This window comes from Epinephelus moara, chromosome 14 (assembly GCF_006386435.1).
Source record: "Epinephelus moara isolate mb chromosome 14, YSFRI_EMoa_1.0, whole genome shotgun sequence".
NCBI classification, from domain to species: domain Eukaryota; kingdom Metazoa; phylum Chordata; class Actinopteri; order Perciformes; family Serranidae; genus Epinephelus; species Epinephelus moara.
Window position 1 is genome coordinate 12,571,836 of NC_065519.1, and position 23,723 is coordinate 12,595,558.

At 42.2% G+C, this 23,723-nt stretch overlaps 3 protein-coding genes across 3 annotated transcripts in view; 2 read left to right on the forward strand and 1 right to left on the reverse strand.

Annotated features, from left to right (window-relative positions):
- The window catches only part of LOC126400758 (tumor necrosis factor ligand superfamily member 10-like), a 13,803-nt gene extending 6,364 nt beyond the window's left edge, over positions 1–7,439 (forward strand). Inside the window, exons 5-6 of the mRNA XM_050061689.1 lie at positions 1,510–1,739; positions 3,850–7,439. Of these exons, the coding sequence (XP_049917646.1) occupies positions 1,510–1,739; positions 3,850–4,059 (440 nt within the window). The 3' untranslated portion in view covers positions 4,060–7,439. The remainder of the gene's footprint in view (positions 1–1,509; positions 1,740–3,849) is intronic.
- On the reverse strand, positions 7,120–13,308 carry msl2a (MSL complex subunit 2a). The gene is made up of 3 exons (XM_050061688.1): positions 12,260–13,308; positions 9,832–11,243; positions 7,120–9,100 (listed from the first exon to the last, which is right to left on the reverse strand). The coding sequence occupies exons 1-3, from the start codon at positions 12,399–12,401 to the stop codon at positions 8,798–8,800; spliced, it is 1,857 nt and encodes a 618-aa protein (XP_049917645.1). The 5' UTR covers positions 12,402–13,308; the 3' UTR covers positions 7,120–8,797.
- A 1,337-nt stretch (positions 13,309–14,645) lies between these two features.
- Positions 14,646–22,040, forward strand: pccb (propionyl-CoA carboxylase subunit beta). Its single transcript, XM_050062383.1, has 15 exons — positions 14,646–14,923; positions 16,940–17,059; positions 17,174–17,242; positions 17,350–17,406; positions 17,617–17,730; positions 17,977–18,087; positions 18,558–18,666; positions 18,836–18,956; positions 19,067–19,148; positions 19,231–19,354; positions 19,520–19,627; positions 20,073–20,173; positions 20,590–20,688; positions 20,775–20,874; positions 21,129–22,040. The coding sequence occupies exons 1-15, from the start codon at positions 14,678–14,680 to the stop codon at positions 21,248–21,250; spliced, it is 1,683 nt and encodes a 560-aa protein (XP_049918340.1). The 5' UTR covers positions 14,646–14,677; the 3' UTR covers positions 21,251–22,040.
- Positions 22,041–23,723: the final 1,683 nt, after the last annotated feature.

Consider the following 23,723-nt stretch of genomic DNA (forward strand, 5'->3'; position numbering starts at 1 on the left):
CCATTCTCCTCTGACCTCTGGCATCAACAAGGCATTTTCAACCAGAGAACTGCTGCTCACTGGATATTTTCTCTTCTTCGGACCATCCTCTGTAAACCCTAGAGATGGTTGTGTGTGTAAATCCCAGTAGATCAGCAGTTTCTGACAGACCAGCCTGTCTGGCACCAACAACCATGCCACGTTCAAAGTCACTTCAATCACTTTTCTTCCCCATTCTGATGCTCAGTTTGAACTTCAGCAGGTCGTCTTGAACATGTCGACATGCCTAAATACATTGAGCTGCTGCCACGTGATTGGCTGATCAGCTTTTTGCGTTAACAAGCAGTTAGTTTTTGCATTAGTTTTTGAGTGACGCAACGTACCCCTCAGCTCTCACCAGACACTCACAGCAGCTGAGTTTAGTTTGTATTTTAAGTCAATTAAAGTTTTAGTTGAGCCAGTTACAAATACATTCGCTCCATTTACAGCCGTAGCATCTTTCAGTTTGTTTTTGTTTCTTGAAAATCCCCATTAAAACTGGGTCATATGATAATAATATGACCTGTTATCAATATCCCCATTCATGTGAGTTTGCCAAAAAACTAGTGCAGTCTGTGTGTTGCCCACAGACCAGTGTCCTCAGGGAGGTCCGTGGGAAGGAGGGAGGAAGTGGGGGGCCTGTTATGGTGTCTTTTGTGATACCACCACTGGGGGACGCCAAAGTCAATTTATTTTCTAATTCTACACATTTTGGCTTCAAAGGAAAAATCAGGTAATGACTAAAAAATGACTAAAACAAGAAATGAACTGAACCTAGTAACAAGTATTGTCCATGTAGCCTGATATGAGGTAGTCCTCTGTGCCACAGAGCTATTAAAAACACATCAGTGGGTCACACCACTGATCTGTGTTTCACTTTTTTAAATACAATGGTAATAGTGTTTAAGTTGATCCTACACGCATCGTCCTGCTGCTGTAAATACTCACTAGCGTGCCAAATGTGTAGTAATCCGCAGCTGAAAATAGTCCCCAGCACATGCACTATTTACTCCTGTTTGAACCAAGTTTGGTTGTTTTGTTTTTTTTAGTAAAAGTTTCTAATTATGATGTTTTTGAGAGATTGGTAATTGGAACAAATGTGCTGACAGCATGGAGAAGTTAAAAGTCGGTATTTTCAAAGGATTTTTTAGCCAATTTACTAAAACCGTCTTTCCTCCCACACACACACATACACGCACACACACACACACACACACGTCCCTAAGGATGGCTGGATGTCATCAGTTCCTGCTGTCTTTTTAATTTGTGGCTGTTGTCAATAAACTTAAAAAAGAGGCCGCTCTGTGCGCACATCTGCAATCATTACCCACACACTGAGACTTTCTTTAACATTTGTTTCTTATTTAAATTGCAGTGACTGGTTTTACTCAACGACACTCCACTCTGCATATCTCAGTGAATGGTCTTAATCGTTGTGTCTATGTGTGTGTGTGTGTGTGTGTGTGTGTGTGTGTCATGTGCGTTTTGCAGGCCCACGGAGCAGCAGAGGGTACTTGGGGGAGCGAATCAGAGCGTGGGAGGGCCAGAGAGGTCTGTCCTTCCTGCAGAACATGGAGCTGAGGGGAGGAGAGCTGCTGGTGCCCAGAGCAGGCCTCTACTACATCTATGGACAGACGTACTTCAGACTGCCCTCCACGGGGGAGACGGATGGGGAGGCAAAGGAGGAGGAGGCACAGCTTGTCCAGTACATCTACAAGAAGGTTAGGCTCTGTGCACCCTATCAGTCAATTGACATGAAAACAGTAAAGGTGCTTGGTAACTACTACAACAGAAATTGGCTGCATATGAACACAATGTCACAGTGGCTAAACATGGAATTACAACATCCTGGTCCGTAAAGTGATGCCATGGACCCCAAAAAGACTTTAACCCATAGACTTATATTGTGAAAGAGACATCTGTATATCAGTGGTTACATTTTCTTTTAGCACACCACGAAATTACTTGTTTCACTATCAGGATTTGATCCATTCATTCCAATAATGTTTCCATTATCAAGAGGAGCCGCACTATTAAATAATTTTCATCCCCACTCAAGTAAGTAGAGTGCTAAAATGAAAGTTAGCCACTGGACTGGCGGAAGTTACCTGCTCGGCCACTATAAGTGTCTAGTGCACTTGCTCTATGGGCCCCACAATTCGGATGATCAGGTAATTTCATACTGCTGAAATCAAGCTTTTTTGGCTTCATGCTCCACTGAATAGCTTTTATAGGAATGAACAGTGCCCATCTTCCAACGCTGTATCCAGTTCTTTTTATACATCTACGATTATAGTAGGTAACGATTTTTTATGCCTCTGGGATGGCAATAGCTGTGGCTGGAAACATCATGATTTCAAGTTGTCGATTGTATTCTCATGAACGCGATATCTCAAGAACGCCTCAAAGGAATTGTTCATGGTTCAGTTTATTGTTATTCAAACGTGTTAAAGAACATAGGGAATCAAATTCGTTACCCATAACATTTTGAGACAGACTTATAATCAATAATTACATGACCTAATAGCCTATAATAAATACAACACAGTTAAAAAACCAAGCAGCATGTTAAAGTGCGTAATAGTGCATCAACAGCCGCATGCAGTCACAGCGGTATGAAGTGTAGCCTCTCCTCCTAAAGTCCACAACCATTTTCTTCGCCTTCCCCACATTGATGCAGAGATTGTTTGCTCCGCACCAGTCCACAAGTTCTTTCACCTTCTGCCTGTACACAGACTCATCGTTGTTGGAGATCAGTCCAACCACAGCCATGTCATCTGCAAACTTCACAATATGATTGCTCGGGTACCTTACAGGGCAATCGTACGCGAGGCATAAACGTCTACTTGGACTCACCAAAGAACTGATTAATATTTTGTGGTTAAAGGTCAAGATCACTGTGACCATGTGCCTATCTCATTCTCATGAATGCAATATCTCAAAAAAACATTGCAAGCACGGGTCCTCAGATTCTGTAAACATTGATTATAGGAGCTTAAAATATTCTCTGAGTGTGATCCAGGGTCTGCTCTTAGAAACGGGAACTCGGGCCCTATCAGGCTACGGACCCCCAGCTGCCCTGTCTACCACCAAAATGAGGGACAAATGGAGAGTTTGTCATGGAACACTGAGCAGTACACCAATTTCCCTCTCCATCACACACACACACCCACACACGAACACTCACCCACACACACACAGCGGGCTGGAATCAGGCCCAGTTGTGAGTCAGACAATCACCCCTGAGATTTGATCCATCCTCGTTGTTGTCTGAATAGGTAGCCACACAGGAGCTGTCTCTATTTTTCACTCATGACAGGGTTCAGGACCGCACAAACATCCACTTGGGCTCAAAGATAAACTGATTAGATGATGGTGGTCAAAGGTCATGGTCACTGTGACCTCACAAAACATGCTTTTGGCCATTACTCAAGAATTCATCCGCTAATTATAACAAAATTTCACACAGATCAGAGGATATAATGAGGAAGTGAAGTAATTTTGTATCCAAAAAGCCAAAGGTCACTGTGACATCATAATGTTGTGCAAAAACACTTTTCTGGCCATTATTTAATGCCATATCTCAAGAACGTTTGCCCATCTTGAAACTGTGTCGATTGTATAGATCTGTCTATGCATACAACTGAGGTTGTAATTAGACAAGCCAACTATCAGACCTCAAATGTCAGGGTGTCCTAGACTGCACCAAAAGCAAGAGAAACAGCTATTTTCCAGATGGTATCAGCATGCTTATAAATCAATTCTACATGCCAGTTCAATGTATGGCATGTAGAATTCTGCTCTGTTTTCATCGTGTGATATCGCCCACAGATGAGTTCCTACACGGTGCCCATCCTGCTGATGAAATCCTCCCGCAGTGCCTGCTGGCCTCGGGGCCAGGAGCCTGGTCTCTTCTCCCTGCATCAGGCCGGCACTGCCTTTCTACAGCCTGCTGACCGCCTCTTCATCACAGTCAGCAATGCCAGCACCATGGAGATGGACGGACGGGCGAGCTACTTTGGGGCCTTCCTCGTGGGCTAAAGACAGAGAACCCTGGATATAAGTGTCCGGGACTGGGATGACTTGATATAGACAACAACAGAAGTGAACCCAAATGTGAGGGGTTTCCTTGGTAATATGAGCAGCTGTCTGAGAGTACAGGATTGGAGAAGAAGAGCAGACTCTGATGAGTGCACAGTACTTCTTCGCTGTAAGGATATGATGGAACGGAGCTGCAGTGGCAGACTCTCAGTGAAGCAGGAAGAGCCATTTACTGTGACACAGGTTATTAATTCTGTCGTTAAGGCTTGTAAACAGATTGTACCTTATGACAAACATGCATCATGTGGTGCATTCAGGGCATTTGGAGAAGTACAACAGACGCAGATTAAATGTGCTCTCATGCTGAATGACTTCCATTGAGAAGGCAGGTCAAACAGTCAAGTTGTCATCCCCAGGAAATGACAGTGCTGTCGGACACATGGCCCTTAACTGCTCTTTTATGAAAAAGAAAGCATCAAAAAATGCCAATGACGAGATTTTTGATGTTCCGTATTATGAGTGAAGCTTCCCTTTTGTTTACTGTACTTATGGTTGAATTTCCTCTTTGTGCAGTGTCTTGAATGAATGTGTGGCGTGACACAGATCATGATGCCCCGCAGCCTTAAAGAGTGGCACTGATCCAATATGAATGGACTGAGTATTTTAAGTGTTGTGACACATTTACACATCTATATATCCAATGGATACCAATACAGATTGTCTTTAGTGCTGGATAAGTTCATTTACAAATGGTTGCTATACAGATTGAAAGTAAAAATCTCTACTTTTCCTGGGTTTTATTATTTTTACTTTACAAATCTTTTTGATTTTTAGTTGGACCTCAATATATCAGGGTGTCTAAAGGTACACAAGGACACTTAAAGATAATTTTTTTAACCCAATTTAAAGAGAAACTTTGGTGTTTTTAAACCTGGACCCCATTTTCCCATGTTTTTGTGTTCAAGTGACTAATACCGACAGTACTTTTTGATATTGGTCCAGTATTGAAAGACCGCTGGAGCCAACAGCCACGAAATGTGTTGCAGTGTAATCTCTACAGGCACCGTCAATTTACATCCATTAAAGTGTTTGTTTTTTAAACTGACAGGCTCAGATTGTTATTAACCCTTTGAAACCTGAGCAAACTGGCTTGATTCTTTTAAAAACATGGGAAGAAGGCAGCGAGCAACGGAAGAAGAAATTACCAGAAAAAAAAAGCAAGAAATGACAAAAAAATTAAAAACAAGAAAATTAGTTTAAAAAAATAAAGAAAAAAATTAAGTTAAAAACAGCCAAACAAGAAAATGACCTGGAAGAGTGCTTAAAAATAATATATAAAAAATAAATAAATAAAATAAAATAATAATTTTAATAATTCTGTAAGTGCCGAAGACATCTGAAAGCAGCACAAGAAAAGTGACGTCGCTCCAGGTTTCAAAGCATTAAAGGTGTGTGACAGCATTATGTTAAGGAGCCGACAGAGAGGTGATCTTCTTTCCCTTTCACTGATCTGGTCAGTATGTTAGTGAGTGTAACCAAGTCACGCTCAAGTCTCGCTCTTAAATATCGCAGACTTTTCCACATTGTTGAAATCAGCTTATTATTCAGCAATGACACTGAAAACTTTAAGATAACACTAGGCTACGATTTCTCACTCCTATCACCAACTCTCACTAACATTCCCACTGTTGTTTTTCCTGGAACAAGTCGCCTCTAGCGGGATTTTGAAGTAAGACTTCTCTACATGCGAGACTTGTCACAATAACAAACTTCCCAGCAGAAGCAAAGGAAAATCCATTTAACTTCTCTGTGGAGTATTTTCTGTAATGCTGTCAGATACTTAAAATAACAATCTGAGCCTGTCAGTGGCAAAAACATTTCATGGGCGCAAGGTGCACAATTGCCCCCAGTGGATTACATTGCAGCCTGTTTTGCTGCTGCTGGCTGCAGTGGTCTCATAATACTGGACCAGTTTAAGAAATGTTGACTTCATTAGTCACTTAGACACAAAAATTTGGGAAAACAGAATCCAGGATCCAGACTGATTTTTGGACAAATCATCTTTTTCTTATTAAAGCATTGCAGGTAAGTAGTATATGTAGTCCTGTGCAGAGGTAGGTTTTATGTAGGAATATGGTTATTAGAGTGAATTAGGTTAATCTACATTTTGCCTACAGTTAAGGGTATGTATAAATTAAAAGAGAGCATAAATTTCAGTGGTAGGTTTAAACATTTGTAACCTCAGAAATGTGGACTCTGACCCATATCAGCTCAACCCATTTTGGCAAAAGAAATTAAAAGATGGGTTGATTAAAATTAGATCAAATGTTGGTGGCAGTTAAGTTAATCTCACAAATACATATTTAAGACTATTTGGAGGTTCAGTGTGTGGAATTTAGAAGCATCTATTGGCAGAAATTATATATATTTATCAGATGTTTTCATTAGCAAATTATCACCTGGAAATGAGAATTGTTGAGTTTTTGTTACCTTCGAATGAGCTGTTTGTACCTACATTGGAGCACATCCTCTTCCACATGCTCCCAGAGTCCACCATGTTGTTTCAACAGTAGCCCGGAACAGACAAACTTAATGGTTGGAAATAGGGTAAATTGCTTTTTTGCATCGGCCACTGTAGTTCTACACGGTTGGCACATAGGAGAAAGTTCAGCTCTGCAACCTCAAGGCTAAATCCTACACAATAGACCTTTAATGACCTCTGAGGCTTAATATTTATAAAACTGACATCCTGTTTTATGCATGGTAATGGATGTGAGGTTAAATGACCAACCTGTACAGGGCCATTACTTCATTTTTTTTCTCGCTCGAGTGAATTTACAGTATATGACTGTAAAATGTATCAGGGCACACATTAATACTCTCAACACACACCATTTCCCAGATTCTTCCTAGCTCGTGCAAAAAGGGAAAAGAGCCTCTTAGCCTCAGTGAAAACCTCCACCCACTGTTGTGTTCATGGTTATGGTTAATGATGTGTTGAGCTACTGTCTGCACAGGCAAACTCGTTCAATACCCCCTCCACACAAAAAGACACAGCACTGAAAAAGTAAAAAACTATCATTTAATTCATGTTGTATTACATGTTTCCATATTATGGCAGTGAATGTTTCAGCAATAATAAGAATCACTCCTCAAACAAGAGTTTTACATAAAAAAAAAAAAAAAACATTACCAAAAACTAATCAGGGTTCAAGTAATGCCCAAAAGAAATACATTTTGAAACATACACGCACGCAGGAAGATAGATCGTATTACTGTAATCCACCTGCTACTTCCTGGTCTATGAGTCGAGAACCAAGGTGTTTGTTTGGTCAGCCTGAGTCCTCCCACTCTCCTTCAGTCTTTTTTTTTTTTTTTTTGGTCACCGTGACTGGACTGACAAACATGTTGTAGTTACAGCTGAGACAGCAGACACAAACACAGACGACACGCAGCCTCTCGAGTTATAGGAGGGCTTCAAGGTGCTTTAACCAAAAAAAAAACACACACAGAAAAAGACAGTGGTACCAAATCTGAAACACTTGGTATCAAAAATAGTCTCTGAGTTGGTCACTAATCAGTCAGGACACTACAACCAGGGGGAGGAAAAATGCACACGTAGAGGATATTTTGTCTTGTTAATGACAACCTATGGCTTCAGTTTATCTAAACACACGCACAGTCATGTACAATCCCATCATCGAACCATAACGGTGGTATATTTTAGAAGACAGTCAGTTATAGTCTGTAGAAATGGCAAAACTGTAAACAACTGCGTGTGTGCACGAGAGCTGAGAGGCTCCTTGTTGGTGCTCCTATTGCTATGGTAACCAAGAATGGTTTTTAGTTGTAATTTGGCCAATCAATCAGACTAAGTGCTTACAGCCCACCATCCACCTCCCCACTGACATTACAGTAAATCTCAGCAGGCGCATACACACACACTCACACACACATACATGCACAGAAACCATGGAGCCAGCCAAGTGCTCTGACATTATCTTGCTGCCTGTACAATGCCTGCATCAGTCAAGTTCATTAAGACAAATTCATTATCAGCCGACAGTACTTGGATTGAGTGAGTTAATGAGATTGAAAAGGCATAGAGTCTTGTGTGGGACATAACTTCTCCATAGATTAGTCACATGATTCATTCACAAGTAAGGTGAGAGCACATACACGGTTAAGGATTAGTAAGGGCCGTCCTGATACCAATTATGCATTTGTTAAACACACATGGAGCAAACACTCAAACATGGAAAATGCTGTGACGGGTAACTGAGATATGACGATGTGGTTTTTCTGTTATCGTTATGCACCGAAAATCACACATGACGCACGCTGAAATCTATAATTGTGCGCACACACTAACAAACACAAAACCTGGTATGGGTTCCTATTGCCTCGTACAGTATGTCTGTGGTCTATGAACAAAAAGCACCTCTGGAGTAAAGAACAGCCTTGGAACCGAGTATAAGTGTTTAACTACAGACAGGCAACGACACACACCGGCACACAGGCACAATACAGGAGGCTTTGGCACACCCATGCTAGTCTTACTACTCAGCATTTTCCAACACAGAAGAAGAGCAGGTTACAGAACAGGACAGACCCATAGCTGCCTTAGATTGCCTCCCCTCTGGACGAAGGGGAGGTACAGGTTGTCTGACAGACACAATGATCAGCCGTCACATTCAATCAGCTTCGAGCGGTCTGTTTTTTTCGGAGTTCCAGCCTCTCATCCAATCAGCAGCTCCAGGGGGTCCTCGTAGTTGGGGTCTTGCGGGGGGCTGGGGGACAGGAAGGCCGTGGTTACAGGGGTTCCCGTTGCTGTGGCAACGTTGAGGAGGGTGTTAGGGCGGATGCTGGTGGTTGCCGGGTTGCGGAGTGCCGCGGCTGCAGTGATGCTGGTGAGGTTGATGCCGAGCGTGAGCCGCGTCTGCTCCAAGGCTTTCTCTGGCACAGCAAAGGCCTCGAGCTTCTTCTCCCCGTTGGCCATGTAGGAGTTCTGGCAACCTCGACAGATGCAATCCAAGCATGCCTAGGAAGACGACAGAATATGTCACGGACCGTTATCTGTCATCATATATCTCTCTTATATGTGTATTTGCATCACATCAGTGTCACATTATAGCTGCATATTACTGATATAACCCCACAGAGCTCAGAGTGTAGCCAGGATTCAATAATAACAGCATGGTAGTGCACTAAATCATTCATAAACAAGCAATTTAGACATGTTTTTAAAAGTTATTAAAAATGTGTGTTTTCAGTTGTGATTTTAACCTAAATTTGTAAACACAGTGACATTATGCCTGGCTTCCAAATCACAGTGTTAACCCTTTGAAACCTGGAGTGACATCACTTTTCCTGAGCTGATTTAAGATGCCTTTTGCAAGTATTTAAACCCTGAAAGCAAATTGGTGCGATTTCAAAAACATGGGGGAAAAGGCAATGAACCACTTGGTAAGAAATGTCCCACAAATTTGCTAAAAAAAGAAAAAATAATAGATTTACAAGATAAAAAAAAACAAAACAAAAACTAGGTAAAAAGAAAAAAAATAGGGAAAAACTATATTAAAAAAAAATAGATATCGAAAATTATTTTTAAAAACTACTATTTTACACTTAGACTACCTAAAACATTAATCTGCATCCAATCCCATAACAATGCCATCACACTTCTGAAGAGCTGTTAAAAACAGGCAAATTTCTCTTGCAGTTCATAACATCAATGAAATTCTACTTTACAAATTCCTTTTTTAGTCTCACCTTGCGGTTTGAGTAGCAGGGACAGCGCTGCCCCCTGCAGGTCAGCACTGATGGATTCTGGGTGGCCCTGCCACACTTGCAGCCTTTCTTCTCCACTGGCTTCTTATATGGAGGTCTAACAGGTGCCGGGGGCACAAGGCAGCCAGACATCAACCGCTGGTCTTTGCTTCCGTCCTTGGTCTTGGACCCTCCGCCACTGCGGGCCTTCGCATGAGGCTTCTTAGGGCCTGGATCAACATGCTTCCTGGGACCTTTATTGTGGTTCTGCGGAGGGCGACTGGGCTTGGGGGGCGCCCCGTTGGGAAGGGACGAGTATGTGTGTGCTGGTACAGTTAAGGAGGGTGTTGGTGGTTGGATGTGCAGTGTCTGAGAGGGGTTTGGAGTGTGTGAATGTGAGGAGGGGCCCTGTAGGATGGTGGCGATAGGGAGGGGTTTCACCTTTTCCCTGTCACTCTCTGATCGAGAACGTTTACGTTTAAGGCGGACTGGCGGGGGCTTGGAGGTTGGAGGTGGATCGAAGGAGGAAGTGTGTATGTGAGCACCATGACTTGCCACTGTGTTAGTCCTGTCAGTTTGAATCTGTGTGTAGTTGTGAGCTTCGTCCAGCTGTAAGTACATTTGAGCATGTGCTCTGTCCGTGGTTATGTGTGCGTGAGTGTGCATTCGTTCTGGGTGTGTATGAGGAAAATCTCGACCGGTCTGAAGGGGATCCAAAGTCTGTAACACCTCCTCCACACTGAGGAGCAACACCTCCCCTTCCTCCAGCTCCCTGCTGCTAGATTCCCCATCCCTGAGTGAGCACACAGTGCCTGGAGTTGGGGCTAAAGGTCCAGTAGTCAGACTCAATTCCAGACCACCACAACCAGTATTGGACACAGACAGGCCTGCCTGTGGCTGCTCCTCTACCAGCTCACATACTTCCAGCTCAGGAGAAGAGGGATCCAGGTCTTCCAGCACTTCTCCATTGCATTCCTGTGGTCCATTGGAACAGGGAGGGTCAGAGGAGGAGCTCTGGGGTACAGCTGAGAGCTCTGCAGGAACAGGTGGTGCCTCTGTGGGGGTAAGGGACTCTGGCGCAGATGGATTCAAATCTTCCTGTGCAAAGCTTGAGTCTTCTGTCTCTATCTCCTCTTCGTGTGACATCAGCACTTCATCTAGCAAAGCCATAACCTCTGGAGACCCTCCCACATGGCTGCTGATTGACTGCAGCAACGGCGAATGAGTTACATAGAGGCAAAGCTTCCTGTAGCACTGCACCAACAAAGAAAGCTGTTTGTTCTCCTGGAAGCAGGAGGAGTCCCTACAGCGGCCGCACGATGGCCTGATCTTCATCTTCTGGCCTTTGCAGCCCAAGCAGACATAATGCTGACACTCTGCATGTGTTGGGGAAATGGGATCCTGGAGCAGTTTACCTGGTACAGAAAAGAGAGGAAGCTTTTAAACAACATTCATCCACTTTGCACAGTGAACAAGCTGCACAGAGTCATTTCAAGTTATTTCTATTCACCGTCATGCCTCAATAGAAACAGTAATTACCATCTGAAATCATTAATCTGTCAACTATTTTCTCAATTAACCATTTGGTCTGTAAAAATGCCTGTCACAATTCCCCAGAGCCTAGGATGAATTCAGTAATAGCTTGTTTTGTCTGACCAGCAATCCAAAACAGATGCAGAATAATTTTCTGTCAACTGACTAATTGTTTTCATATAAACTTGTGCATTTCAAGATCAGGGACATCAAATCATTATCTGTGACTGGAAATTAAATTAAATTATCTGGAATTAAATATCGTTGTTTCCTGCACTTTTTTTCTTAACTTATTGGTCCCAGTTTACTGAAATAAACACAGAACGCTCCAGCCTGCATAATCATTATGTTCACATTACTGATTTTTACCGCTTACATCACCCAACCTGTAGTTCTGTTTAAGTAACTGCATGACAGCACAAATAATCATGCCAGAAACACCATTACATAACCACCAGAGGCCAGAAATATTGTCATATATCATCCTGTCAATATTGCCCATCTCTAAATGCAAGCTGTGCCAGTGTTGATCTTTCACTAGCTAAGCAGAGTGAGTAAATTCAGTATGAATAGGAAACACATGGCTCTGCAGCAGACACAACAACAGAGGAGTCATCTGTCTTGACAAGAGGACAGATGACTGGGGCTCAGCCTCGGTTGCTAAGGAAACCACGGTTGTGAGCACGACAAATCGTGTCAACTGCTGCGAGCACACGCACGCCCACGGACACTTCAGTCAATATGAATAGTAAGGTTATGAAACACTGATTCATTTGAGTACACTGAAACTGATTGGCGGCACAGACAGGATATAATCTTGCAGTGAGATGACACAAAACAACATTAGAGCAAGTGATGTGTATTGCTATTATGATAAAGATATTTTCAGGATGCTTACCACAGACGAGGCATGCAAGGGACTCTCTGAAGAAGGGCAGTAGCGTGTACATATCTGCGAAGCTGTGAGGCTGCCGCGGGTCACACTGCAGCACGGCCCGGCTGGCGGACACGTACAGAGCGGTTGCATTAACGGGGTTCATAGCGGTGTGCTCCGCAGCCTCAGGGAGAAACGGCCCGGGAAAAAAAATCCAGCCACCCGCTGCAACGGAGCTAAAGATAGCCAAGTCTCAGGGTGGATGGAGGAAATATAAACTGGCCTGGCGGAGCAACAATCAGTCACTCCAGCGTGTCAATGCAGGCACATGAATTAATAACACACACAATAACAGACAACGAACATGCTGAAGCGGTTATCACTAAACGCGCACGTTAGCTCGGCAGGCGGCTAGCTAATATTAGCATCACCGGTTCGTAGTAGTTACAATCCACCAACGAGGTTTCAGATCACAATTGAAGTTTCTGTTAATCAGGACCAATTAGACCCTGTGTTATAATTACTCACATTATCCCTAACGCTGCCTAACAGCTAGCGACGAATCAAACGATCACACGATCCATGATCAAAAGGTTAGCATAATGTAGCTAGCGTTAGCTTACGCCATCAGCCAAACGTTTTAAACGAGCGGTGGTCGATGCTAGCCATACAGCCCATGTACGATCCAACACCGTCTCCTCGTCGGTGCCTAAATTAACGAAGAGCGGCTCCGAAGACGGCACATTTGCTCGGCTAGCTGCTAGCTAACATATTCCGGGCGCGCACTTGATGTAAACAAAGCTAACCAGCCTGCGTTAGCATGGCTAGCCAAATTAGCTAGCGAAAATGCAACCGTATCACTAACCCCCCTAGGGCCGAGTTATGCCTCGCGCGTAGGAGGGAAATGCAAGCTATAAACTGAAACCTTGCAATTCTGATAGGTTTTGCTGTAATACTTGGCGAGCAGCGACCGAAACATAGCTAACTATCCGTTTTACAAATGCATCAATCATTCGATTTTCCACTTTTCCTCGCATCAACCCCTCTCGACAGGCATGATCATCACGCGAGACTTCTCCTAGTTACCCTGGTTACCGTAGTGTACGAAAGGTCCTGCACACACACCGCAGAGCCTTTCCGGCTTCATTCACTGTCATTTTACAACTTGGTAATTAAAAGTAGCGATTAATTCATTATTTTAAGAAGATGAGGGAAGTGTTTTGATTATTAATTTGAATTTAAAAAAAACAATGACGTCATATTTTAACAAGTAAATAAGCACTAAAACTTGTATTTCAGAAGACCACAGCTGAGGGTTAAAACTATTAAGTGTACTGCATATCTCTCAACATCCCAGTCAAGGACCAAAACTGGTGGTGGTGGTGCAAAATATACTCCACCACCAGTTTCTGTTATGTTCGCACCACCATTTTTGTTTTCTGTTGAACCATCTCTGTCCCCTCTATCCAATTATTACCATAAATAAGTTTTGAAAGTAACAGTTTGCACAGTGTTCATGTTTTATAATTTGATATGGCTCAAGTATTACTCCAGTGTTCATGTTAAGTGATAAATATTCAATTAGGTAAAAGGTCCACTTACTATTCTTCCAGAACTTTCAACTGTGTCTCCCTTAGATTGACTCCGAGTGAAGATTATTTTGTTTCCAAAACCAAGACTGAACCACTTGGAAACTAAAATTCTCTTTGAGACTTTGTGACTTGCAGAATAGCAATCATTAATAATTTATTTCAGTGCTTTTCAGTTGAGTCACTTGTTCATGTGGACCCACAGAGATCCTACTTGAATTTAATTAGTTCCCTGGAGAAATGCACTTATTTCTTCCACTTTTTCAATAGCTTCAAGTCAGTTTAGTTATGAATATGAATTTGAACAAATTTCTCCTTGGTTGTATTTCATATCCTTCTTATATAACCTCACCTGTATACAGATATGAAAGTTTAAGTCGCAATTAACACGTCTTAGATATGGTTCTACCTTATTTTATTTAGTCAACCGGGAAACATAACACTCTTTTTACACATGGCCTGTTGCCTAAGAAGAAATTAATAGCTCTACATGTAAGGGTGATTTTAGCCCTGTGTTTGACCTGTCAGGCAGCCCCTCCCGCCGGGTTCCCAACAAACTCTACCTATCAAAATGTTATATTTCCGTTTATGTCGTCCAGGATTTGAGAAATGTTTGAATTTTAGACCACCAAGCACCGACAGAGGCCCCAAACTGAGCGTGTACCTGACAAGCCAAACTCAGGACCAATAAAATCCAAATACAAGCCACAGAAAAAGCTCCAAGTCCCGACCACCCGACCAGTAAGCATTCCTTCTCTCTTATTGGCTGTCAGATCTCGCCCCCCGTTCGCTATTGGCTCAAATCTCCGTCCTTCATTATCCTGCCCGCTGTCAGCAGAGAGCACACACGGCAATGATGGCGGCGTTCAGGGTGGCCCACAGCAGCAGCGGACTGATAAACGGGTTGAGGACGTCTTTCAGGAGTTTTGCGGCAGTGAAACATGGCGCAGTCACTGCCGTAATGGCGCAGACCACCCTGCAACGGGACTGCCGCCGGTACTCTGTCAGCCACCTGTCCGTTAAGGAGAGGATTGACATTAAACGGAAGGCGGCGCTGATCGGGGGAGGTCAGCAGAGAATAGATGCACAACACAAAAGGGTAAAGTCAGCTAACTTTGTCTTTCTTCTTTTAATCTTAGCCTGCATTTAAGATAGTTCTTTCATTACTTGAAGCTTTAAATACACTGCCAGCTAGAGTGGTTGAGGTGTTTAATGTCTGGCCAAAGGCTCAAAGTCAAACGTAGCTGTTTACTTTTTTCCTCACACACATTAAAATGACCTTTAACAACCAACTTTCCTACCTTGTTAGGGTTAACTGTAACTCAGTGGCACTTAAGATACTTTACAATGTCACATCTTGCTAAAGATCCTTGAACAAAGTGCTAATCCTCTGCCAATTTAAGGTAGAAGTTCAAAAGTAGGTTGCAGGTTTAAAAGAGCAGTGCGTAAGATTAAGGGGGGTTTAGTGACATCTAGCGGTGAGGATTGCAGATTTCAACCATCTGAAACTTGTACTGGTTAAAATTTCTTAAATGTTTATCGTTCAGGTTTTAACCAGGAGCTGATATTCTTGATGATCTTACAGATTAGTAAATTCAAGTGCTATAGTGTTACAGGTTGACCTAACAGTTTGCCTTCAAATATTCAGTAAAAACTACAAATTATTTCTCATTTCTTTAGTTTGAATCGAAAAAGCTTGAAGCTGCTCCTCTTTTTGGAACCATTGCAGAGTCCGCAGTAATTTCGCTATTAGCCATGCTTGTTGTCGCCGTGGGTAACGGTATGACATCAATATATCAACAAGTCAAAATATCGCGAGTATCACAATATGAATTTTATGTATCATATTAAAAATTACAGCGGTATTATCGTTAACAAGATGATGTGGCACACCCTGAGTAAAAACACTCAAAAAGAGCAGTTTCACGTTACAAATCGGTGCTTCTCTGATGCTGTCTGACATGTCAGAGATTGTCCACCAGCTCAGCACTTAGTAAAATCCAGGTGTCCAGGAGGTTTTTACCTGGAGCGGAGTTATGTGCAAAGGTCTCTATGTCTTCAAAACAAACAGACCAGGTGATTTAAATCAGTAAAAACATTGAATAAAGCAGTCTTACCTTAAATAATAAGTGTTTTCCCAACACTCTCATCGTAGAGGGGCTGCTAACTACAGTGGCCACCTATCTAGAGTCAGTGTTCGGTTTGTCCACTCTGGGCTACTGTAGAAACATTGTGGTGCAACATTCCAACATACTTCGTAGATGAGGTCCCACTCACTTTGAGGAAATAAACAGCTCATTCTTGTCATTATATACTGAGGAAAACATTACATTATATTCTACTTCTGCCAATAGACCCCCCTAAATCCTGCACACTGGACCTCAAATATTGTTAACAAACCCTAAACATATTCCCACAGTTATTTATGAAATACATGATTGTGCCACTAGAAACTGTCAATTCCAGTGTCCAATGTGAGAGCTCTATGTGACGGACAAAAATAAGACATCTTGACATATTGTGACATATTTAAAAATATTATTGCAACCTTTAGGACAAAAATCATTTCCACTAAATCCATTTTCTATTACACTTTGATTTAAAACACTCATATTACACATAATTGTGTGTGTGTGTGTATAGATACAGACAGACAGACAGATAGATAGAGATATGTATATGTATGTATTTACTGTAATCTTTTAAATCTTCCTTTAGTGCTACCTTTACCTCTACCTCATCTGTTAATACATTTTCTGTGTGTGTAGCATTGAGGGGCTACAGCTGTGTTACACTATACAATCCTGTATTGCATAATACCAATACTAAATCCTTGAATCATTTAATAATAAAGCTCTGTGGTTATCATTAGCCCTGATTTGTAGGCATAAGTTAATGCAATAGTTAGAAGAAATTTACTCAGTTTTGCTAAGTGATATAGCAAAATAAATATCTGACAAATCAAGCTACTAAAGTCATAAAAAGGTTTTATATTGCTATAAACAGACCTTTTAAATGATATAAAACCCAGGCGACAAATTTGTATGGTGTAATGTATATGTAGTGCAGTATTTCTTTCAGTTAATGTGTAGTAACCTGGCGTTATGTGTTGCAGGGTAAGCTGACAGCCAGGGAGCGAGTGGAGCTTCTGTTGGACCCTGAGTCCTTTGTGGAGTCTGACATGTTTGTGGAGCATCGCTGCTCTGACTTCGGCATGGAGCAGGACAGGAACAAGGTAACGGCTCGCACACAACTCAGCAGCATCGTGCTTTATCCACTAGAAACAAGAGCATGTCTTCCTCTGGGGTTTGAAACATTTCTCATCATAATACCCTTGTCTCTGTAATAGTTCCCGGGTGACAGCGTGGTGACAGGCCGAGGCAGGATCAATGGCAGGCTGGTTTATGTGTTCAGTCAGGTACAGTGTGCAGTTATACTGTAAGAATCCTACATTTTGGCAATATCCAGCAGCTTGACTTCACCTGTGTAATATTGTTTCCATCTTGCCCTTTTGGTTTACCTCAGGACTTCACAGTGTTTGGTGGCAGTCTGTCTGGAGCTCACGCACAGAAGATCTGTAAGGTAAACAAACTAAAATCACTGAGGTGTGTGTACTCGAATCTGTGCTTGCATGTGTGTGAAACAAGCACCTAATAGAAAAAATACTTTAAAACATTACTTTTCCCTCAGTAAACATTCCTTGTCAACAATACTTTCCTGTGTTATTCCTCTAGTTTGCCGTTAGGCATTTCAGATACTCATTTGGGTGTATGCTTAATGTTCTGTACTCAGATTATGGACCAGGCCATGACAGTTGGAGCCCCGGTCATCGGGTTGAATGACTCTGGAGGAGCTCGAATCCAGGAGGGAGTGGAGTCTCTGGCTGGATATGCAGATATATTCCTGGTATGGTGATATTGTAAAGAGCCTTTTGTGTTCATGCCTGAAATAATATTGAAAACATTCTTATCAAGCTCCGAGAGTACAGCTTGCAACAACTTGTAGGGTAATGCCCTGACATGCCTTGGGCTAAACGGCTGGCACTACATGCACCTCATGCTGTGCATTTAACATACTGCTAATATGCACATTTAGAAATTCACACGGCTGGAGGTATAGGTAAAGTAAAATTAAAACATTCTCCTTTTCCAGAGGAACGTGATGGCTTCAGGAGTCGTCCCCCAGATCTCCCTCATCATGGGTCCCTGTGCAGGAGGAGCTGTCTACTCCCCTGCCCTGACAGATTTCACCTTCATGGTTAAGGTAGGGAACGCTGCAGATACAACTAAAACACCAGTCAAAATTATCTAATAATTAACACTTGTTAAAAATGTTTCAGTGTTTCTAACTTGTCAGCATTCTGCATATTAAGCTAATTTTGGACACAGAAGTCGCAATGTTTGGTGATGCACAATTGTCATTTTTCCTGTTTGTAATGCCTCATTTCCACTGCATTATACAGCTCAACTTGACTTAACTCGCTTGGAGCAGTTGAAGACGATGTTACGGCAGTGTCACGCATCACTATGACAGTCAGCTAAGAGTTCCACATCCACTGACGGGGTACTATCCGCAGTAGAAATTAAAATTGAGGAAAGCACCTGGTACCAAAACTTGGTCGGGTTGAGTTGAACCACGCAGTGTAAATGAGGTGTGAGACTGTCTCAGTTACATTAACTTGACATCTGTGCATGTGTGTGTGTGTGTGTGTGTGTGTGTGTGTGTGTGTGTAGGACACATCATACCTGTTTATCACAGGCCCTGATGTTGTGAAGTCTGTCACCAACGAAGATGTGACTCAAGAGGAGCTCGGTGGAGCCAAAACGCATACCACTGTGTCAGGTCAGTTTGCATGTTAAAGCTTTTCTTACTCCTGATTTTCTTGTTTTGCTACAGACTTGATGGTGCTGTTGTCATGTAAACATCCAGCTGTAGTAGCCATCTTGCCTTTTGGCTCTGATCTGAGATTGAATTAATTGGGTCTAAAAAGTGTCTCATGTATTGTTTCCAGGAGTGGCTCACCATGCTTTTGATAATGACGTCGAGGCCTTGCTCAACTTGCGAGAGTTCTTCAACTTCCTGCCGCTAAGCAATCAGGACCCCGCCCCCATCAGGGAGTGCCACGACAGCAGGTTACCAATCACCTTGACCTCCACTTTTTAGAACAACCAGTCACCTAAAACTAATGGGAGAATATCTGTTTTCATTTCAACACATGTCTGATATCTCGTCCCTTTTTCAGTGATCGTCTGATACCTGCATTGGACACCATCGTCCCGTTTGAGACGACCAAAGCCTACGACATGTTGGACATCATTCAAGCAGTATGTGCATGCACACGCAACAATGTGCAACCACATCTCATTTAACTTCTGCAAGTAGTTAAAGTTTCCTTTCTTCGTTTAGATAGTAGATGAGAGCGACTTCTTTGAGATCATGCCCAACTATGCCAAAAACATTGTGGTGGGATTTGCCCGCATGAATGGACGCACTATCGGCATTGTGGGTAACCAGCCCAAAGTTGCTTCTGGTGAGTAAAACAGTTTTTAAATTGTATATGCAACAAACTAAGTCCCAAAAAGAGCATGGTGGGGGAAGATAAGTTGGGAACAAAGGCATTGTTTGGTAATTGCTCGTCTAGTTGCGTGCGTTTTCGTCTCACTGTTCAGTTCTCAATTTCTGTCTCGTCGATCAGGTTGTTTGGACATCAACTCTTCAGTGAAGGGAGCCCGCTTCGTACGCTTCTGTGATGCTTTCAATATTCCCATCATCACCTTTGTGGATGTTCCGGGCTTCCTGCCAGGTATTCTTTGAAAATCTCACAGTGCATATACACTGGCTGCATGGAGTGATCCAGATATTGGCCATACTGTAGTTTACATCTTAATCAGGTTAGGATATTGAGCTATGATTCTCTTGTGAGTCTCTCTGCTGCCATAAATAATACACGAATGTTTCTGTCTGCCTTGTTGAGCTCCCAGATGGAACAGCTCAGGGAAAAGAAATAAGAAGCTTATGCAGTAATAGTAAATGCACACTACTGTAACAAGTTTTAGTATAGGAGAAAGGCAGGTATCTATCTCAAAAATATTTGGCCAACCTGTCTTTCATACTTATTAAACATACAAGCTAGAAACCGGGTTACCCTACATGTAAGCAGAAATTCTCCTTGCACTGAAATGTAGCTACAGTCACATCTGACAGTTCACACTCACACCCACTATAACTGCTGTGATGGTCATCAACAGGTACCGCTCAGGAGTACGGAGGCATCATCAGACACGGCGCCAAACTGCTGTACGCCTTTGCAGAGGCCACTGTCCCAAAAATCACCATCATCACAAGAAAGGTGTGTGTGTGTGTGTGGACAAAATAAGAAGAGACAGATGTGGGAATGTCGAAACAGCAATAAGCACCCGTAGCTCTTCATCTAAACTGACCAAAATGTGACAAAATCATTTAGAGAAACTTTTAGACTTTGTTAGAACCTGATGTTAGAACAGATCAAGCTAAGAGACTAACCCCAGTGACTACAACGGAACACCTCCTGCAATAAAAGCCACTATAAAGCTCTTTACTGGAGGACTTTTTGAACAGCTGCACTCAGTCTGCTTTAAAAGCAGCATTGCAATATCAGTGTGTATGCTTTTAATCTCTACTTGACATATTTTCCATTTTCTATACGGGGGAAAACTCAGAATTAATGTTGTACACTGTGTACTCAAAGATAAGACATATGGCTCAGTGTGTGTTCGTGTACCCCAGGCTTACGGGGGAGCCTATGATGTGATGAGCTCCAAACACTTGAGGGGAGACGTGAACTACGCCTGGCCCACAGCTGAGGTTGCTGTCATGGGCGCCAAGGTACAAACACACAACTTTTTTTCTGTTTATGTCTCTTAATCTCTCTTTTCTTTGATGTGACAATGGTCTGTTTCTGTCTTTCTCAGGGTGCTGTGCAGATTATTTTCAGAGGAAAGGAGAACCAGGCGGAGGCAGAGGCTGAATACGTGGAGAAGTTTGCTAACCCCTTCCCAGCTGCTGTCAGAGGTGAACTTTGTCACTGTTTTATAAAAAACTGCCATCTAGTTTCAATATATTAGAGAAAGGCAGACATCTTTACAGCCGACACCTCCAACACTCAGCAACTCACACCAAAACAATCTAGATTGATAAACAGCCCTACAGGTAAGAGGAGTAATATGCATTTTTAATTTTGGGGTGAACCTTCCATTTAAAGTCCACATACACCAATATAATGCATTATACACTTAAGTTTCTTACCGGCCAACTGTTTGCTTTAGGTTTTGTGGATGACATCATCGAGCCGGCGACCACTCGCAAGAGGATCTGCAGAGATCTGGAGGTCCTGGCCAGCAAGAAACAGGTCAACCCCTGGAAGAAACACGCCAACATTCCTCTGTAAAACACACCCAAACTGTTTCCACATTAACACTATCTAAAGGCACTCACTGTGGGATTTTCCTGATACGGACTTTGCATTCAGATGAACTGCAGTGGTAAGCTGTGATGACCACTTGGGTAGTCTTCCAAGCAGATGTTTGTTTTATCTGTACCTCTTCGCTGAAAGCAGCACATAAAGATAGACTTCCTGATTTTGTATGTGTCTAATAGCAGTCCCAAATTTTGAGCCCTTCCAGCTCATCGATTATGTTTTGAACAAAAACTGTGTTGGAACATAAACCTTGAGCTTTTGGGGATTTGGGGGAAATATTGGTGCTCTGTAATCAAAATCAGTATCTGTATCTTCACAACTTTACCACTGAAACGGAAGATATTAAGAGGAAATTCCGAACACATTTTACAGTACCTGAACAAAAGATGGTGTTCACACAAATTTACTGTAATTTTCATTTCAGTAGTGGCCATATTGGTCACTACTGATGATTTTACATTTTAAGCACATGTATCTGAAAGGATAGATAACGCATCACCGATAAAATGCTATAGAAAAACCACAGGCAACTAACTGTCAACATGATGGTATTATGCAAACATGCTGTCGTCTCTTGCCATGTACAGTGTTTCCAAAGTTGTTTATGTATTGTATTTAGTTGAGGTTTCAGCTTCAGATGCACTCCCTGTGTTTGATGTCCTCCATTCAGGTCAAGAAAAAGTCATCCTTACAACCTTGAACTGTGCCTTTCCTCTGGCAGGCTCTGCTCTGCCATTTGTAAAATAAATCATAGACTCCATACCATGTGTGTATTCTTTACTTTTACCAATGCAGTAGTTTGTCTGTAGTCTATCCACTTTTTAAAATGGCAAATGTATGTGTAAGATTACCATCGTACTGGTTTTAAAGATAAACTGGTGTGATGGGATCACACCAGCCGCAATGCCAAATTGGTGTGTCTGCTGAAATGGAACACAAGACATGAAAGAAGTGAGTTTGGCCAAACGTTAAAGATGTATTTTATTTCATTATGCTCTTGATAGTGCTGGATCAGTGGATGGCAATGATTGGCTGAAACTGAGATACAACTTAAGAACGAATGTGAGCTAGGGGCGTTAAGTGGGGGGGCCAAAAGGTAGGTGAAGTACCTTCCTGCGGGTGTCCTCCATAGGATCTAATTTTTGAAAAAATATGTACAGTCGGCGGAGAGAGACAAATAATTTTTGATCCTGTTAAAATTGTGCCATGAATTACACATATGTCAATTTTAAAGATAATTTTCAAAACAACAATGTCCCAGTTTGTCATAGGTTTGTTGTAGCACCCTTTAGTTTTGTGGGAAACAGCTCAGTGAACTACATCTCTTGTCTTGCACAATATACGTAACCTACAGCCGCTAGCTAGCTAGGTAACTTAGCTATATTCTCCGTACAAATGTAACATTGTCTGACTTGATGTGTTTTATCCAGCAACTCCAGGTCCTTTTATCAGCCAGGAAGAGCAAGAAATACCGAGACCAGTTGCTCTTGTGAGTAAATCCTGGTACTTGACACACTAATGCTGCCTTCCAATGGTGTTGTGATGTAGTGTTTACAACATAGGTTAGGGTTAGCCTAGCACGAACTCCTAAACTCTCAGGCTCTAAGAGAATTTCCACTTATAAGGTCATTAATACTAAAACAGTGGGGCATTGATATGGATTCTTCTTATCAACCCAGTGATCATGGTCCTATTTGAATGCAGCAATGGTGGCTTCAGCGAGAGAGAAAGATGTGACGTCGCCTATACAACTTGTGTAGCTGTTCTAAATATGTATTTTAATAGTTTTACAAGAAACTGTGACCTTCTTGACTTGCAAAATGATCTTCTAAGTTGACTAACATATGTGTAATTCATTGCACAACTCAAACATGATCAATAAATGATTTGTCTCTCCCCATAAGCCAGTGATACTCAACTTATAGCCCAGGGTGCTGGGTGGCCCCTCAAGCATTTTTTAAATTCACAATGAAAATAAATTGATTCACACTGGGAATGTTTTTGTACTTTTTGTGTAAATAAGGTGCTAGCGTGTATAAAAAGCATCAAAATAGAGCTTCTTTATCAAAAAATACCAGGGGTCTCATTTATAAACATTGCATATGCAAAGAACAAGGCCTGAAAAGATGTACGGCACGCCACTTCCAAAGCAAAGATTGGGCTCTAAAAAAACAGACTTGATGGTTGAAACTTTGACCCATGCTTACAAACATTTTGGAAACAGGAAATTGGCAATGCAGATGGTGAAGCAGAAGCCTGATTGTAGAAACTAATATTAGCTGGCACATGCCATTTTTGGCTTTTGTCCATACATACATTTTTAGTATGGATCCTAGACACTTATTTATAAATAAGACCCCCAGGGAGGATTCCTCAGACCGCATGACAGAGGTCTGAGCTAACTCCAGAGTGTCCTGAAACCCTAGAAATGCCCCTGTGTACA